Source organism: Pseudorca crassidens, chromosome 1, assembly GCF_039906515.1.
Source record: "Pseudorca crassidens isolate mPseCra1 chromosome 1, mPseCra1.hap1, whole genome shotgun sequence".
Taxonomy (NCBI): Eukaryota; Metazoa; Chordata; class Mammalia; order Artiodactyla; family Delphinidae; genus Pseudorca; species Pseudorca crassidens.
In genome coordinates, this window is record NC_090296.1 from 44707332 (window position 1) to 44725405 (window position 18074).

The window sequence follows — 18074 nt, forward strand, 5'->3', positions numbered from 1 at the left end:
CTCCTTCCCCCCTGAGAGGCTGTGTTCTCACGGAATATGGGTTTTGTTCTTCATCTTCTTTTTTAATTAGCCGGAAAGAATCCTGAGATCTCTCTCCTTCCTCGTCCCACTCCTCCACTCCCCCAGTCCCCCACACCACCATACTTAATAAACTTGGAGGAAAGTTTGGAATATTTTAAACTGGCCTGGCATGTGGGGTGGAGAATGTAAGCCCAGCTAGCACCAGACGTGCATCTAGATTTCGAAATATGAATATCAGCCATATTTTGGAAACTGCATGCAAGCTCTGACAAATAATTTGATTCCCCGTGTACTGGTTTTCTGAATTTACCTTCTGAATGCTTACATCCCATATTTATAGCAAGATAATTGTACTCACGGCAATTAAAAACCATCCACTTGTTAATGAAAATTACTTAAAAACATAAAGCATGCTACTAGAAGTCAGATTCATAGGAAAAAATTTAAAGACAGAGGACACAGGAAAAAAAAATGTTAAACATGAACAGAGAAAATAAAATGACCACATAGTAAGTGTACTGGAAGTTCAAGGACTTACAGAAAATCGAGTTAGACTTTTCATACAAGGAGTCTTTTTGTCCCACCAGGTGTCTAAGGTTTTCAGTACAACAGCCAGCAACCCCCACCCCCACCCCAAAGCTAGTGGCTTTTGTCCTGAACTAGAGTAGGGTTTGTGGGGACTGTACCTGAGCCCGGCTGTCTGCAATTTCCAAATTGGCAAGAAGAGACTGGAAGATAAAGAGCATGATCTTACAGGTGAAGAGCAATTTTGCAACTTTTCCAGGAGACACCCAGGAGAAAGCTTGCTTGCTACCAACTGCTGCAGAGTCTGGGCAGAATTCCTCTAGAAAGAAAAAGAAAGTCTTTTCCCACCCCCATCCACCCCCCCGCATGCCTCTCTCTGTCTTGTTCTCTTTCTCCTCTCTGTCTCTCTCTCTCTCTCTCTCTGTCTCTCTCTCTCTCTCTCTCTCAGATCCAATCTTTTAAGAGCTTCAGCACATTGCTAAGCTAAAGGGAAATTCTCTTTGATAAAGCGGTGTTTCCAGCTTCTGGGTTTTAAAACCTAAATCTATATTCAAATCTGGCTGAAGGTGTGTTCTGGGATTTATGAAAGCCTCTTAAAGGGGTAAATTTACCAAACCGTGACAAAATCATCACAATCTTACTTTAGACATCTGAAGTGGATGAGAATTTTAAAGAGACCCTTGTTTATTTAACACTGTCCATTTCCAACTCGTGGTTTATTGGCCCCGAATTTCTGCGAAGTTACTAGACGAGAGGGCAAAGGAGAAGAGAGAGCTGTCTGCTCCCGGCCGCTGGAAGGGGAAAAGCCCTCCCACGCCCCCAAGGCGCCGAAATCTGCCCGTCTAACAGAACGGGGGAATTTTCAGGGCGATTCAGCTGCCCCTGCCATCTGAGAAGACGTCAGGCTGGAAGGGTTTCCCACGACTCCGGACCCCACTGCAGATAGGTCTCCCGGTCTACAATTTTTCACTCACTTTGTGGAGATCACAAGCGCGCGTTCTGATATTTCTCCACCTCACCCCGCCCCCACTGCCCCCAAGCCCTCCCTCCCGCCCTTTCCCTCCGCCAGCTGCACAACGTCCATTTTTCCCTTTCGTTCTTTGATGCTTTAAACATCACTGTGGTACAACTGGGGGGAAACACTGTACTGTCTTGGGGTAGCAAGGAGGCTCTGGCTCGTGGGATCGGGGTGGATTTGCCCTTCCTTCATCGAAAGCATGGTGACTGGCCCAGAGCTCCCTACCTACGCCGCACGGGCCAGACCTCCTGGGGCATTTCTACCCCCCCCTCCCCAATTAAAGGCCTCAGGGCAGTTGTCAAGCATTTTAGTACAGTGGGGGTGGGGTGAGAAAAAGGGTCCGTACTCACCCTCCCCCCAGCCCGGGCCCCCTGAGAGAGTCTTGACTCCTGGGAACGCGACAGCCAACGGGTCTCTTCGGATTGGAGCGCTCGCGGAGGGCCCGGGAGGAGATGGGCAGACCCCGGGCCGCTCGAGGTCTCGCGGGGACCCGGGGCCCAGAGCTCTAGAGACACCTGCGAGGCTGGCCGCGGCCGCCGAGTGTCCAGCCTCAGGCCGAGCCGGAGACAGAGCCCAGCCGGGCTGCCGAGCGCTGGCTGCCTCGTGCGCACTCCAGTAATTCGTTAATTGCTGGAAATCCCAAGGACGGCCACTTTTGATTACACATACAGTATAAGAACCGACAACAAAGCGACGAATTAATTAACCAACTTCATTAACATAGGTCCCCAAATTAAAAGCGGCGAGCTGTTTCTTTGGCCCACTTGCCGTGGCGGCGTGGTTGGAGGGGGGAGGGTGTTCAGGAAGAGATTTTATATTTCTTTTCCGGCTTTGGGAGTTGTGAGGCAGGAACTGCTTTCTGCTCTCCGCCCCCCATTCCCCGCGCACCCCCTCCCCCGGCCATTCACACACCCTCAGCCTGTCCACTGGGGCCTGCACCCCACCCCGCCCAATCCGTCTCGGCTTTTCTGGGGACTCAGGTCTGTCGGGCCCCGCTCTCTGTGCCAGGCGGAAAAGTTGGGCTGGGGTTCGCTCTCTCCGGCTCCGTCCCCGGGTGCCGACCCTCTCCAGCCGCTGGGCTCCCAGCCCCCGGCTCGGGCCGCGCGGGCTCGGTTAGTTCCAGGCCCCGCCGCGGCTGGCGTTGGGGTGGCGTTTGTTTTAACGCAGAAACTCTGATTATTTCCAGCGTGGGCCTCCCACGTCCCCTCCCTCCCCGGGTATCCTGCCGACCCCACTCTTACAGCCCCGAATCCTGACCTGGCTCCTGCTGTCTCCCCAACTGGCCCTGGGGTTAGATTCCGGGATTCGTGTTCTTTGCAGGCTGCCTTGGGCTTCTTAAAACTCTAAAAACCCTGCGCGAAAACCAGGAGCCCGGATCTCTTGCTTGGGGGCCGGGAGACGTTTATAGGGACATAAAGAATGATAGAGACACTGAGTTTTTGAAAATAGTTTGTTCTTGGACTTGGGTATCTGCATCTCTCTTGCCTACACGCCTACGCTTCACTCCCAGGCCTCCTTTCTCTACCCTTCCCGGTCCCCTCAGCGTGGTCTGACCCTGTTTGAGACCGCAGAGTCGTGTTTTTAACCTTCAGTCTCACTAGCTTTCTGTGTCTGTTCTACACACTTACTGCTAGCGTGGAATGTGATAACCAGCTATCTCCCACGCTCACTCTTCTCCAACCTTGACTTAAATATTTTTATCTTCCCATATTAAGGTGTATGGGTTTCCTTTCTCTCCTTCCCTAAAACAAAAGCAAAAACAAAAGAGGGGGTGGGAGGAGAAGAGAGGAAAGGAAGAACAGGAGAAGGAAAGGAGAGGCCTCCCTGTCCATCATTTTAATTATACAATAAGTTCACATGCTCCGGCCCATAATGTATATTTTAAGCACAGCCCAGTGTCTTTCAAGAACATTCTGGTAATGTCGGAGGCCTGGATTTGTTGCCTGCTCGTCCCCCCGTGCAGCAGCGGCCTGTTTTCCTCCCCCTGTTGTGTGTTTTTATTATTTTCCCTCTGGCTTAGATGTGTCAATCATTCTCTCCCTGCCATTGGTTGGAGAGTTTGCGTCAAAAAGTTGCCAGAGAGGCGCTTTCTCAGCAAATCTCCCTGAGAGCGGAACCGACCTCAGCTCCAACTCAGCCTCCACTGTTATTAAAAATAAAAATCGCTAGAGAAGCCCTCCTCACGTCTACTTTGTATGTATCACAGAGGGGCCCACGCGCGTTTCGAACTCGAGCGACTTTCCTTATTTTCTGTTCTTTAGAAAAATATTTTTTGTTGTGTTTGACTTTTCATGGAAGGGTGAAGATTGCAAGGGTTCTAACCCAATACTCTTGATTTCTTTTAGGATAGCTGGCTATTTGGAATTTTGAAGGATAATTTGATTTTTCCCCCCCAACCTCCCATGTGGCTCTAAGGTAAGTGTCTGTCTGTCTTGTCTGTCTATATCCATATCTACGTGTCCCTCTGTCTACCATCATCCCAGTGCCTCTAATAGACCCACTGATGCACCTTTGAGAACGTGGAGCTCTTCTGAAGGCTGATGTATTTTTTTTCCCTTGCAAATTTTTGAGGTGTAATAACGATTACTGCGAAAAATTTGTGATCTGGAGATAAGGGCGAGTGGGAGAAAGGGAGGGAGCGCGCTCCTGGGGTCGGTGCTTTCGCAAAACGTCGTGGAAACCCTCTGAGTCCGATGTGGGGTATTTTGAAGGGGTGTTGTTTGTGGTTTTGTTTTATGTCAACGCCCATTCTGGGCTTCTCCCTGCTATCTTTGCGCTTTGGACATCACATGTGGTTGGGGTCATTTGGATTGATCCCAAGGACGTTTTCAGAGTCCGAGACAAAAAGATGCAGATGTAGCTAGATGGATGGATGGATGGATGGTGATGATGATGATGATGTTGTTGTTAATAATAATAATAATTTGGGCGCCTCCGCGCGCCCAAAGCCCGGCTTGCCGGCGGGTCGGCGGCCGCCGGCGGCCGCCGCTCAAGCTCCTGCCTGTCCCTAATGAACGTGAGAGGAAACCCGAGAGGATAACCGAGGAGGCGGGGAGCGCCGGCATCTCCTCCGCCCCGGCGCTCGCCGCTCGCTCTCTTCGGCCCCCTCTCCCCCAGCCAAGAGCAGCTCACCAAGGTTCTCGGCCTCTTCCAGAGGGCCTTCAAATCTCCTTTTTCTTTTTGAGCACCACTTCCCCCCACCCAGGGGGGAGAAATCCCGGGAGTGCCATATCCGCCCCCCCCCAATGGCTGTTGTGTGTTGTGGTCCTAGACCGAGCGAGCGTGGAAGAGTCGTTTTCCAACGTGACTGCCGGGGACGGTTCCGGGCCCGCCCCTCGCAGCCCTCGGCGCGCACCTGGGGCGGGCAGAAGTGGCGGTGAGTGGCCCCAGCTCCGCCCGAGGCCGCACGGAGCCGGGGACTGGAATCCTTCCGGTGGGAAGGCGGCCGCTCGGTTGTTCTCGGACAGGGGCCGCGGTCCGGCCTGCTTGCGCGTTCGCGCGCTCTGCTCCCAGGCTCGGGGACACCCGGGCGGCGCGGGCCGGTTCGCGCCGGGGCAAGCGGGGCGCTGAGGCCCAGCCTCCAATCTCGGTCGGCCCGGGGGAGAACCAGCAGAAGGTCTCAGCCGGCAGGCACCCAGCCTCCGCAATGAGTCGCGCCTCAAACTCCGAAGAAGTCTTCGTGTTGAAGCGTTCAAGTGACTCTTGAGGCCACAGTCTGGTTTCAGGACACACTTTTTGAAACCCAAGTCCCCGTCAGAATCCCGCCGAGTCGGCTTTTTCCTCCTTTACAGACCGAAATGGGGTGCGGGGACAGAAGGCCGAGCCGCGTTGCCCCTTGAGTGGTGGATTGCTTGGGGAGGGGACGGGGAGGTCACTCCTGGAAATTCTCCCTGCATCCCAGAGCTTCGGGGGTCAGGATTTTTCGTGCTCTCCTCAGGACTTCTTCCCGTCACCAAAGTTATTAGCACAAGAGAGGAGTTGAAGAGGAAACTCCTCCCCCCCAAAGGCAGGTAGATACCCAGACCTCTGCTCTCAGAGCTAACACCAGGGCTTTCTCCTCGCCATAATTAATAGTCAAGGCCAACCCTTTTGGCACGTTTCTTCCTCCCTCCCTCATGAGTGGCAGCGTTGTTTGATTCCCTGAGGCCAGAAACTTTCACTCGAGTTCGCCGGAGGGAGGCCCGCGCCGGCTGTTTTCTGCGCTGCCCGCATATCTCCTTTTTCTTTCTCTCTCCTCTTCCTTTTCGTTGTCTTCCGAGCCGCAGGCAGGTCGCCAGTCCGCGTAGTTTTGTTTCCTTTCCATCATGCAGAAAATTAATCAGCCCGGACGAGAAGCAGAGCTGAGCACGGCGTCCTGTAATTAAGGGACGTGTGCCCTTCGGATTATCTCGTTAGTTTATCAAGAAAACATTTATTATAATTAATTCTCGGACGAGGTAATTATTATTGAGCGAGGACACAGCAACTGGTAGATGGGCTCCTTGGAAGATGGAAAAAAAAAAAAAAAAAAAAAGGGGGAAGGGAGGAGGGGGGAGGGGAGCGACAGATTGCACGAATTGACCGTTAGATATAAGGCAGCGCGGCCCGGGGCGGGCAAGCGGAGCAGGACCTCGGGCGCCGGGGCTGCGAGGCTGCAGGGCTGCCGGGCAGGGACGCCGGACCAAGTCACTCGCGCCCGGAGGTGTAGGCGCCAAGCGGCTGCGCGGACTCGCCGTGAGACCGCCGCCCGCTCCTTCTAGGTAGGAGTTCTCCAGGGGCCACCTCCTGAGCAGTTGTTTTGAGGCTTGTATTTTTGAAAAGGGATTTCTTTTTCCCCTTCTGGGCTCTGCTTAGAGAGGAAGGGAGAAAGGCTTCCTGGCAGGGCTTTGAAAGTTAGATGGAATTGTCTAAGGCCTCTTCTTTGGAGAGCGCATACCTAGGCTAGCTGTGGCGAACACGTCGTAGTTTTGTTTTGTTCCTTTTTCTTTTAAAGATGTATCCGGTAGTAAATGGAAAACAGTCTAAGCCGGGAATTTTGGTCATTTTTCGATGGTAGAGCAAAGGAGCTCCAAGAAGGATCTCTGTCCTGTTGTTTTCTGTTTGTAACTGCTTTTTATGCTGGAATGTGCTACTTTAATGTGTGATGTGTCAGGCATTTCTAATTGGGTGAGAGCTATACATGTAAGAACACTTCCATATTTCTCATGTGCACATCCGATATGATTTCAGTTGTTTCTATAGTAGTTCAGAACTTTCCGACATAGTAAGTTTGCATTAAACGAGAAAGAACTCCAGCTTAGAGGCTATTAAAACCAATACATGACTGTATTTTAAAGCAATATTATTTTCACAGCCTCCAAATAACTATCTTGAAAGGAAAAGATAAAACATCAAGTCTTTGTTGTAGGAGCAACTAAATTAGTTCTACTGGTGAGATAATACAAACTCCGACAAGGGCATTTATAAAATTACATTAAATTAGATCTAAGTGTGGAAAAGCATGATTTTTGTGCTATGAATTTAAATCAGGAAGAAGTTGCAGTAACTGGGTTCCATCTGTGGAGTTTTGTGTCTTGATCTCTTAAGCAATGTAAATATGAAAATCCAGAGTCCTTAAAACTCAGTAGGACCTCTGTAAAAGTAAGAGGGAACTTCTCCTAATCTTGTGTCCGCCATTTTGAAGCAATCTCTCATAGTGTCAAAGTTGCAAAGTAGAGATCCATGCAGGAGAAGTGCCACCTTTTAGGAAAATAAAAGCCAAAATTGCAAGCAGCCAGTCTATAAACATCAATTCTGGATCCCTTTGCTTGGGGGAGTGAGAAATACTCAACAGAATAAAGTAAATAACTTTTCTTTTTCTTCCTTCCTTTTCCCTCTCTGAGCTCTTTTTCTTATAGGATTTTAGGACTCTTGAAGGGTAGGGAGAAATTCTATTAGTTTCACAACTTTGGGGGTTTGTGTATCTACTTTCTTCGAAACTAGAATGTGCAGAAAGGCGCAGAGGAAACTCTGCTGTAGCTGCTGAGCACCCAAATGCCCGAAAATTTGCCTCCTGCAGGATCAGCAGCCTCTACACATCAAAATCAACATGGAAGCAGCTTGCGCCACAAATGTGCACCCTTTCTACTTGCAAATGCCGGAGCCTGTCATTATCTGATTGGTGGGATTCTAACTTTACTTCAGAATTCCTAGCCCACCCTGTGCCAAACTTGAAGACTCTTTTTTTGCACTGCGTTTAAATATTTGATGGGTGTCGATAAAAAGTTAAATACTTGTTTGTTTAGCTTTAGTTCTTTAGACACATATAATCAAGTTCTCCAAAACCCTAATAAATCTGTTACTTACCTCGAAATCTAATTACCCAGACTACTAATTAGGTGAAAATGATTACTGGAAATGACTTCAAATGTGGAATAATAGTGGTTGAGAAGTTTTCTCAAGTTTGCTGTTTCGCAAGTTGGTATTTTAGATGTTAAGTGCACTGACATTTTAGGTTCGCAGCAGTTGAAAGTGGTAAAAAGCTAAGATAATTAAAATCTGCCTTGGAAAGGCAACAGTCTGGGGAGAGGTAGATGTCTTGAATTGTTTCTTTGTTTCTCACCAATGGCCTTTGTTATCTGCATTATTTATTTAGCCAAAGAGTTCTTTGTCTCTGCAAATGGCCCCAATCAAGTTTTGTTTGAGACAATTAGCTAGTGCCAGCCAAGGAGTCCTATGCAAATGTAGGGATAGGAATGCAATGTGTGCATTTGGAGGCGTGGGGTTTTGTTGGGGCGGGGGGAGCGGGAGGCAGATTGTATTGCTTTCTTCGGGTCTTTTTTTTTTTTTTTTTTTTTAAAGTTTTGGCTGGGGGTGGGGAGGACAGGTTTATCTGGTCTCTCTGCATCTCCTCTAGTTCTGAGAAGCTGGGGAGGGGAGCGGGGTAGTGGGGGAGGCTTTGCAAGTCCTTTAAAAGCCTCTGCTGTGCATAGCCCGGGCTCTTCTTAAGTTAGTGGTGGAACGTGGAAGAGCTGCGTCCTCCGAAGCGGTAAACCAGCACCTCTGTTTGTTTGTTTGCTTTGCCTTAGCTCCACCACTCCAAACCCACCCACCAGGACTCTGAATCTGTCCACCCCGGGAGAAGCGAGACCTTCCGGCTGGGTCCCCCGGATTTGGGCCGACTTTGCGCCTCCAAACAACCTTAGCATGATGTCTTATCTTAAGCAACCGCCTTACGCAGTCAATGGGCTGAGTCTGACCACTTCGGGCATGGACTTGCTGCACCCCTCGGTGGGCTACCCGGGTAAGTGAGCCCCGCGGCACTGCTGCCCTGCCCTTCCCCACGCCCGGTCCGCGGGGCTGTGACAGTCTTTCCCCCGAGCACCGGGGTTGGCGGTGGCGTCGCCCCCGCCCCAGCTCCAGGCGAGGTCTCCACTGGGTTTTCCTTCCGAGAAGCAGCTCAAAGCCACAGGGCATTTACCGGCCGAGGAGAGGACAGGGGCTGGGGGAAAGGGAGTAGGTGGATCTACAACGTAGGAGTGGGGCGAGAAGGCTACTGCCCTTGCCATTAGGGCGAGGGGACCCTGCCTGTACCTCGAAGTCCAATTCCTCGGAAGTGCCCTCTTGGCGAAGTCGGGTTTCTCATCATAAATTCTCCCCGCCAAGCCTGGGGCTTCCCCTCTGACCTCCAGGCCCTTAGCCTCTAATCCTTAGAGGTGTGATTTACCCCGGGTGTGAGTGCTTTCCTTTCCGATAAGATCTGTTTTTTAAAATCCTCCTAGAACAAGAAGTATGAAATATGCCCCCATTTGAAAGATGGAGGAACAAAGGCCCCTGGAGTCCTAAAAAGCCTAGATCTCGGGCAGAATCGAGATTTGCCCCATCAGTTCGAGCTGCCGGTCCTCAGGGATCCTTTGACTTCACAGAGTGGGGTTTTTGTGTTGATGGTTTAGGGGTTGATTTTGGAGGGTTCTTGTTTTTTGTCCTCCATTATTATTTTTTTTTTTTGGTTAGTTTTCGAAGAGACCCTCTGTCCGGAGCCATCTCCGACGTCAGGCGGAGTGGGGCATTCCCTGGAAGGGGCAGTGTCTGCCGGAGGAGCCGAGGCCGGGAGGGGGTGGGGAGGACACGGGTAGGGTCCGGGTTGAGCTGCTGCGAGGACCAGGGGAGTGCTGAGTGTGGGCGTGGCGGGAGTCGGACACCCGCAGAGACCCCTGTGACTGAGAAGCTGCTCCCGCACCCTAAAGGGCCCTGGGCTTCTTGTCCCGCAGCCACCCCTCGGAAACAGCGGCGGGAGAGGACGACGTTCACCCGGGCGCAGCTAGACGTGCTGGAAGCGTTATTTGCGAAGACCCGATACCCAGATATCTTCATGCGGGAGGAGGTGGCGCTGAAAATCAACTTGCCCGAGTCCAGGGTGCAGGTAGGGCAGATGTAGGTAGACACAGCCATCCTTCCTGACCGTGTCACCCCTCTCCCCAGCACTGTATTTGTTGAGGACCCAGGAGAGTTCCAGGTCTTGGAGAGGACCAAAGGAAGGTTTTAAACTAAACGCTCGGCTCCATCGGAAGCCAGTAAACTTTTCTCTTAGGGCCCCTTGAGTGTCTGATTTCTCCTCGTGCCCCTTTTTGTCCCTCCACCCCCACCCAGTCCTATAACCAAGGTTCTTCCGGTCCAGTTGGCAAGGTAAGACTGGTGATTTAGATGCAGTGATAAAGCACAGTCCTAGAACCCTTGGACCCCTGGTGGACAGAAGCCCAGCCTTGGCAGATTTCAAGGATAGTCACATAATATTTTAGTTCTTCCCTTCCCCCGTTGGAAATCCCCCCTCCCATTCTCATCTACTTTTAGGGGTAAAAGAAGCTTAGCTCCTGCATAGTTCCAGTATTTTTACAGATGAAGAAATAGAGTAAATGACTTGCTCAAGGTCACATGTCAGTTTGGTGGTAGAAGAAGAAATTACACAGTAAGAGTGTTTTCTTTGACTTCTTAGGGATTGAACAGAACTTGCTAGATCTGAGCCATTCAGCAGATAAAATATCAACAGGGTATCCCAATGATACCTTCCCCCCTCCCCTTACTCCCCCTTAACTTGACCTTAAGCTGGAGAGGAAAGTAAACTCCCAACTCTTCTGGAATGCAAGTCCCATACAGATTTCTCTGGAAAGAATGTTTAGCACCTAAACCACATGTACACCTGGGACTCCCCTTCAGCTAGGACACATCAGCACGAACTGCAGATCAAAAAGAGCCTTTTTCAAAGTCAGAAGAAATTTTAGCACTTGTGAGGCTTGAACTGAAGTCTTAACTGAAAGAAAACAAATGGCTCTGCATGGTTGGAGGTTTGTGCTCAGCCTTCACGGCATCATTTTTACCACAGTTAAGACACCCATATGGAGAGCTCATTCAAGAGGACAACTAAGGACTTTTGCCCAGAAAATGCCAGTAGCTTCCCTGACAAGCCCCCCCTCACACACCAAACACAGCACCTTCATTGCAGAACATGAAGAAGGCTGGTAAAGAGAATTTTCAAAGTCACACACAGAGGCAAAGTTGACAAGCCAATGAACATAATACAGTAAACAATCTGTGTGTCAAGTGGCACTACCCTGAAGGCTCAGACTTGAGCCTAGGAGAGAAGTCTGTCTTTGAGCTCAAAGCAGAGTATATACGAGTCACTCCACTTACCATAAAGAAGGTTTTGGCAAATAGTAGCTTTCAGACCTTCTTCCTCAACAGGATCATTTCTCCTGGGGGCTTTCTTCTGTGAGTCTTTCTAGAAGAGACAAAAAGTAGAGTGATGGAACCAACCTACATATTAGTAGTTGCTACCTGGAAGATGGACTGTAAACTGTTTGAATTTAGGCTGTTCTTGCTGGCATATAACAACAGATCGTTTTCCCTCATTTCTCGTATGTTCCCATCCAAAAGACATAGAATAGATATGTTCTATTCCATTGTGAGAGTGTTCCAAAATGCAGCTGGGTCTTATGTGTATGTGTGTATTTGGGGTGAAATGAGAGATAGGAAAGTGAGGGGGAGAATTTTTAGTCATGATTTGGGCGATTGTCTTAAATTTTACTGTTCTGAGCTGGGAGTAAGGCAGGGTCAAAAGCTTTTAGATAGAGCCTCCCCAACTTTCTTATAATTCCAGGAACATATATGAGAGTTTCACTGGCAGGAGAGATTGTCTGCTCAGCTCATCTGTCCATCTAGGACAGATTTATAATCTGGGAGCCACTCTTTTCCTTAAGGAGTCACTGAAACCATGTTAAAGAAGTTTCTTTCCCTTTCAAGGTGTGGTTTAAGAATCGAAGAGCTAAGTGCCGCCAACAGCAGCAGCAACAGCAGAATGGAGGTCAAAACAAAGTGAGACCTGCCAAAAAGAAGACGTCTCCTGCTCGGGAAGTGAGTTCAGAGAGTGGAACAAGTGGCCAATTCACTCCCCCCTCTAGCACCTCAGTCCCAGCCATTTCCAGCAGCAGTGCTCCTGTGTCTATCTGGAGCCCAGCTTCCATCTCCCCACTGTCAGATCCCTTGTCCACCTCCTCTTCCTGCATGCAGAGGTCCTATCCCATGACCTATACTCAGGCTTCAGGTTATAGTCAAGGATATGCTGGCTCAACTTCCTACTTTGGGGGCATGGACTGTGGATCTTATTTGACCCCTATGCATCACCAGCTTCCTGGACCAGGGACCACACTCAGTCCCATGGGTACCAATGCAGTCACCAGCCATCTCAATCAGTCCCCAGCTTCTCTTTCCACCCAGGGATATGGAGCTTCAAGCTTGGGTTTTAACTCGACCACTGATTGCTTGGATTATAAGGACCAAACTGCCTCCTGGAAGCTTAACTTCAATGCTGACTGCTTGGATTATAAAGATCAGACATCTTCGTGGAAATTCCAGGTTTTGTGAGGACCTGCAGAACCTCTTTTTGTGGGTGATTTTTAAATATACTGAGCTGGACATTCCAGTTTTAGCCAGGCATTGGTTAAAAGAGTTAGATGGTATGATGCTCAGACTCATCTTCTGATCAATGTCCCGAGAGGCATAGAAGGAGAGATGAAAGGCCTTAGAGGGGCCTGCCAACCAGCTACCTGAAATGGACAAACCATCTGATACTTAAGATCCTATCATAGTTTTAGATCATTGGTTTTACTGATTTGCAAAGTGATCGAAAGCATTCTAGCCACGTGCAACCAAATACCACCAAAAATAAACAAACAACTAAATTGTGAGGGAAAGGAGGGAAGGACATAGCCTTCTTAAGCAGAGGTGTTCCAATGTCGTAGCCAATTCTTGGTTGAATCTTAGGAATGGACAGTGTCTCGAGCTCACTCACGTTTCATGACCAACTGGTAGTTGGCACTGAAAAACTTTTCAGGGCTGTGTGAATTGTGCGACTGATTGTCCTAGATGCACTACTTTATTTAAAAAATAATGTTCATAAGGAGTCAATATGTAGTTTAAGAGACAATCAGTGTGTGTCTTATATAAATGGTACATCTGTGGTTTTTAATCTGTGCTAGACTTCAAAACTGTGATCTCCTGTTATTGTATGCAAACTTGAACTCCACCTCTGCAGGGGTTCTTCTGTGATTAAATAGGTTATAATTATAAGTAAATTCAGAGCAACTGAGTACTTATCTAAAAAGATTACCTTTGGCTGGAGGTGAGCTGCACTGAAACTTTACAACAAAATGTCTCTGGACAAGGAGAGTGAGAGAAGAGAAACAAAAGGACACTAACTCATCTGTAATTTGCTGTTGGTAAGCCTAGCAGTAAAGAGACATTGGTCAATTGCTCTGACCCTGATGAATTTATAAACTGAGATCATCGTTGTTTATGCTTGCAGATGTTAACTGGAAAAGTTATATACGCAGAAACCTTTCTTCCTGGATTTGGCAAATATGTATAATTATATTAAAATGGTTCTAGCACAGCATTGGGTCCAGTTTAATTTTATACCACCATTTATGAACGAGAAGCCCACATTCAGCCACTCCTTCCCAAAACGTGTTTTTCTTCGGTCAGAGAGGGAATTAGCAAACTTTATTTTTAAAAAATGTTGAGGGGGGCCTCATCTATGAATGAACAAGATATGAATGACCGGTATGTCAACTTTTTGTGACTTTCATTAGTACTGCTCCGAAATTGAGTATAGAGAGCCTAATAATCAAAAGCTCTCCTTGCTTTTCCCTCCCTACCAGATAACCCTAACAATTTCTTAGGCACTTTACTAGCATGTCTTAACACAGATCAATTTTTTAAGCGAGAAGGGGCGAACTGTAGTACCTCAGAGAAAATGTGAATGACAAGAATTCCTTGTTTCTATTCTCTTATTTGATTAAGGGTTTTTTTTTTAAACTTCCAAAAATATATGAGGTAAACATGAGAGGGAATGTAATCAGAATCTGAAAGCAATTCAGGCAGAAATGATTTCTGAACAAAAGAGTTTCAGAAAAGTTTTAAAACCTATAATTTCAGTAGTTGAACATAAGGCACCCTGGTCAGGTTTTTTTTGTTGTTTTTTTGTTTTTTTTAGAAAGTGCTGAGGGGAAAAAAAAAATAGGTCTCTTCTCAGTTGTACCTGCATTTTGTAAACCAATCACCAGAAAAGACAAAATGGGCCAATGATTATGGTGCTTCTCAGGTAAAAGCAATATTTAATTTCATTTTAAACTCCTTATGCTCTTAAGTCTGACCAAAATTAAGCGATTCTTGATTGTAACTTTTGAAATGAATGTTAGCAGTTGCAACCATTTTGTCTTCTGGCTGATTTCCCCCTCCCTGGCTGCTGCACAGGCTGTCTTGAGCCCTACATGAGATCTTGTCTAATAATTGTTTTTGTTTTGCTGCTAAAGGAAATGAGGAAATGGAATAGTTTACAGTCAACAACTGAGGCACAACTTGATGGCAAGATTTTCTAGTACCTACTGATAATATTCACCCTACCGTAGTTTACAACTGGAATGAGATTGGGGCTGGGGGTGGAGGGTTTAGAGAGAGTTAGAGAAGGAACGTACATGAATCTTTGCTTTATAGCTGTCCAGATACTGGGTCTCATGCAAGGAAAACAGATCCTCAATAATTTCTCACACGGCCTTCAGTTTTCAGGATGCCCCACAAAGGAACAGGAAAGATTACCCTCTTTGTAAAAACAATAACAACAACCACAAACAGCGGACTACTCAGCAAATCGCGCGGTTAGGTTTCTCTCCCCGTACTTTAAAAGAGGAGGACGTCAGAAAAAGGCGCCAAGCCCCCTCTGAAACTAATTTTTCCACCCCCTTTGCACAACTTCGTTTAACAGACCACGGAGTTGAATCCCTTTGAATTGACGGCGAAGTAGAAATGAATTCCCCCTGACCGCAGGCAACGAAGGGAGGCGGGGAGCTAGCGCGGGCTCCCACGTCCAGAGAGTTCCGGTCACCGCGCCCTGCCAAGACCCGGCTTTATGAAGTTTAGTCCAATAATCGTCATTACTTGGTACTGAAATGACGCCACCCTCCAAAGGCGTCGGGGAGCGATTTCAACTGCTTGCTGGCGATCAACAAAGACTTGAATGTTGATGTAACCTTCGTTTTGAGGGGTGCAGGTGAGGGTGGGGTAGTTTGCTTTACAGAGCTCTGTTGTCCCAAACCTTTATCTTTCCCACAAAGATTCTGGGCCCTTTGTATTTCACCTCGGGAGTGTTTCGTCCCTTCACAGATAAGAAGAGAAATCCAATCAAGTCAATTAAGTTCCGGCTTTCGAAACCTCGGAGTTTGAGATCATGGTCAGTTTCCTCAACTCCTCTCCCACTCGCTTCCCTCTAATCTCACCCTTCCTGCGGCTCTCCACTCCCTCAGCCCCGGAGGCCCCGGGCGGCACTGCGAGGACGTGGCGCCCGGGAACAGCCTGTGCTCCCCGCCGAATCCACGGCGGGCTTTCAGAGCTGTGTTTTCTAAATCTCGACTGCCCGATCGGAGCTAGCCGGGAACGGCACTCCCATCTCTGCCCCGGGGGGCCCGAGGCCCAAGTGGCTCTCTAGCTGGCGCCGCCTTCTGGGCTCCACTCGGCCCTGCGGGCCGGGAAGGGGCGGCCTTGAGGCGCTCGTCCGCCAGCTTCCCCTCTCTCTGGTCCGGCTCCGGCTCTGGTCGGAACCTCGGCTGAGCCGCAGACCCCATCACGGCCCGGTCCTCAGTCTCCCTCGCGGGCTCCGGGCGCTGTGGGCCCCGGCGAGGCCCGCGCGCCGCCAGCCCAGGGAGGAGCACGGCCTCCTCGAGCCCTGAAGTCAGGCTTCGGCGTCAGCCGTGGTCCTGGGCACCCGTGGCCGGGTGACTTCACGGCCTGGCCGAGTTCGGGGGCCGGGCTGGCTCCAGGTGCGCGTGCGTGCCCCGGCCAGGAGGCGAACGCCCTGAGCTGGAGGGAAGGGAAGCCGAGACCGAAGGAGAGGATGGCGACGTGGCCCTGCCGGGCCCGGGAGAGGGGGCCGGGGGAGAGATGCGGGCCCCACGGGGCCCGCGGCCTCTTGCCTTCCTCTCTCCCCGGGAGGAAGCGCCGCAGACGGCTGGGTGTCCTACTGGCGGTAAAGGGCGAGGCCGCCGCCGCCGCCACAGCGGGAACTCCCGCCGCGCCTTTGGCCTCCGGTGTCCGGCGAAGACGTGGCGCCGACGAGGGGGTCCAGCTGGGCCTGCCTTGGGCCCCAGGAATCCTCCAGGGAAGTCTGGGGCTTCTGCTAGTAGGGCTGGGGGAGCTGTGCTCGGTGTTCTGCCCTCCCTGGGGCTCCTGGGCTCTGAGCTGAGCCTTTCAGGGGGGGAGCCTGCGGGACTCTGTTACCCTTGGCTCATCCCTTTTCTCCGACGCCTCTAGATTTCGTCTTTAAACTGGGTGCCCTGACTTTTCCTTTTCAGAACCGGCGCAGCACTCAACCGCCCTGAAGGCCAGAGGCCAGTTCTGGAAGGGGAAGGCCGTGCCTTTGGAGTCCCGGACAGCGCCGGGCGGCCCGTTCCGGTTACCTGCAGGGCAGGGCCGCAGTCCTGCGCCCGCCTCCACTTAACCAGAGGGCGCTCGGGCGGCCAGTCCCGGCGCGCTCACCACATGTTTGAACCCGCGTCTAACACCCGCTGAAAACCTCGCTGTTGTTACCCGGACAAAGCTGTAACCCAAAACCAGGAGTGCCAGTGTGAGGTGGTGGTTTATTGATACACACACGTGTTTTAATCATACAAAAGAGAAACACAAAGGAGTCGGGCAGGAGACAGGCGCATCCCACACAAACGGAAGCTGACGTCTTAGAAAACGACCAAAATGCGAAGATGCAGGGTCAGGTTCTGCCATGACCTCTGCCTTCTCCACGCCTTCCTTCAAAACCTTATCTCTTTCCTTTTCGTACCACAAAAGGGTTCACGCCCCATTTACGCATCTGCATGCCCAGATCTGCGACCAGTGTCTTGAACACTTCTTTTCCTCTTCTCAACGGCCAGAACCCTGTAAGCGCAGCGTGCCCTGATAAAACCTGATCCCCCAGTCGCTCCATTTCTGCCCTTGGGTTAGCATGATACAAAAAACGGGGAGCCCCTGGCACTTTCCCCTGGGATGAAGAGAGCAAAACTCCAAACAAAACCCACCCCGATGTTTTTCCGTATTAGGCTCTGAAACTGCACAGATTATGGGATTTGTCTCGGACAGAATTAACATTACATGTGAACGGTAGTGCTTCGTATATTGAGACACATTGTATACGATTGCTTGGAGCATCTCTTCTAAACTGCCTGTTAATAGCAACATGAGACCTTAAAATAATAAGTGGTTTTTCGGTTTTAACCTGATTAAAACGAAATTTAGACTCTGTAAAGGGCAGTTTTTCTGGTGGAAGCAGTTCGAAGGAAAGGGAACCCATCACGGGGGCTGGAGGAAGCTTTTGTATGGAGAAATGGCTGGAGAGGAGAAGTAAGCAGGCATGCGTTTGAAAGGCCTTCTACTATGCAGCAGTCCCCACAAGCACGGAAGGTGCCCCCAGCTCTAAAGAGAATTAGCTAGACTTCCTCTCTTGCAAGCAGTGTGTTTTATATTTAAAAACCAACCTGCTGTCGACTGTAAAAAAACAATAAGCAAATTCAAATAAAGGAGCCCTACCAAGTCCAACCCATTTGGTCAAAGATAACAGGTACCAGAGAGGTCAGGCTATCACTAGGGGGAGGGTCGGCTTCGAATTTTGTTTTTCTCCTAAAGGGAAAGTCGAACAGCGTGAGGTCTGTGACTCACTTTTATTCCTTAATCTTCCCCATCCTTTACCTTCAATTATCAGAGGAAGGAAACATGGTATTGGGGGGCTGGGGGGGGAACACAACAACAAAGGGGGGAAAAAAAAAGAATCCCGTAGCAAATATAATGGTAAGTGGCCAAAGTTTGAATTGACTTCTGTTTCAGCACCACAGGGGGAAAAAAAAAGCTATCCAAGAATCAGATGGAATCCTGTCACCCTCTCCAGTGTCCTAGACATAGTTTGCCTACTTCGGAGTGGGAAAATGACCTTTTTGGATGAAAGGCTTCTTAGTCTACTTGA

At 49.6% G+C, this 18074-nt stretch overlaps 1 protein-coding gene across 1 annotated transcript; it reads left to right on the forward strand.

The window, feature by feature from the left end:
* Positions 1 to 3668: 3668 nt before the first annotated feature.
* Positions 3669 to 13444, forward strand: OTX2 (orthodenticle homeobox 2). Its single transcript, XM_067741755.1, has 5 exons — positions 3669 to 3757; positions 3910 to 3979; positions 8611 to 8825; positions 9793 to 9944; positions 11819 to 13444. The coding sequence occupies exons 3-5, from the start codon at positions 8729 to 8731 to the stop codon at positions 12437 to 12439; spliced, it is 870 nt and encodes a 289-aa protein (XP_067597856.1). The 5' UTR covers positions 3669 to 3757; positions 3910 to 3979; positions 8611 to 8728; the 3' UTR covers positions 12440 to 13444.
* The last annotated feature ends 4630 nt before the right edge of the window (positions 13445 to 18074 follow it).

Bases quoted from the DNA above. Each gene is read 5' to 3' on its own strand.
- OTX2 (XM_067741755.1), top strand. From the start codon at position 8,729: ATGATGTCTTATCTTAAGCAACCGCCTTACGCAGTCAATGGGCTGAGT. The intron at 8,826-9,792 runs GTAAGTGAGCCC...CTTGTCCCGCAG, and splicing joins CCCCTCGGTGGGCTACCCGG to CCACCCCTCGGAAACAGCGG. The intron at 9,945-11,818 runs GTAGGGCAGATG...TTCCCTTTCAAG, and splicing joins TGCCCGAGTCCAGGGTGCAG to GTGTGGTTTAAGAATCGAAG.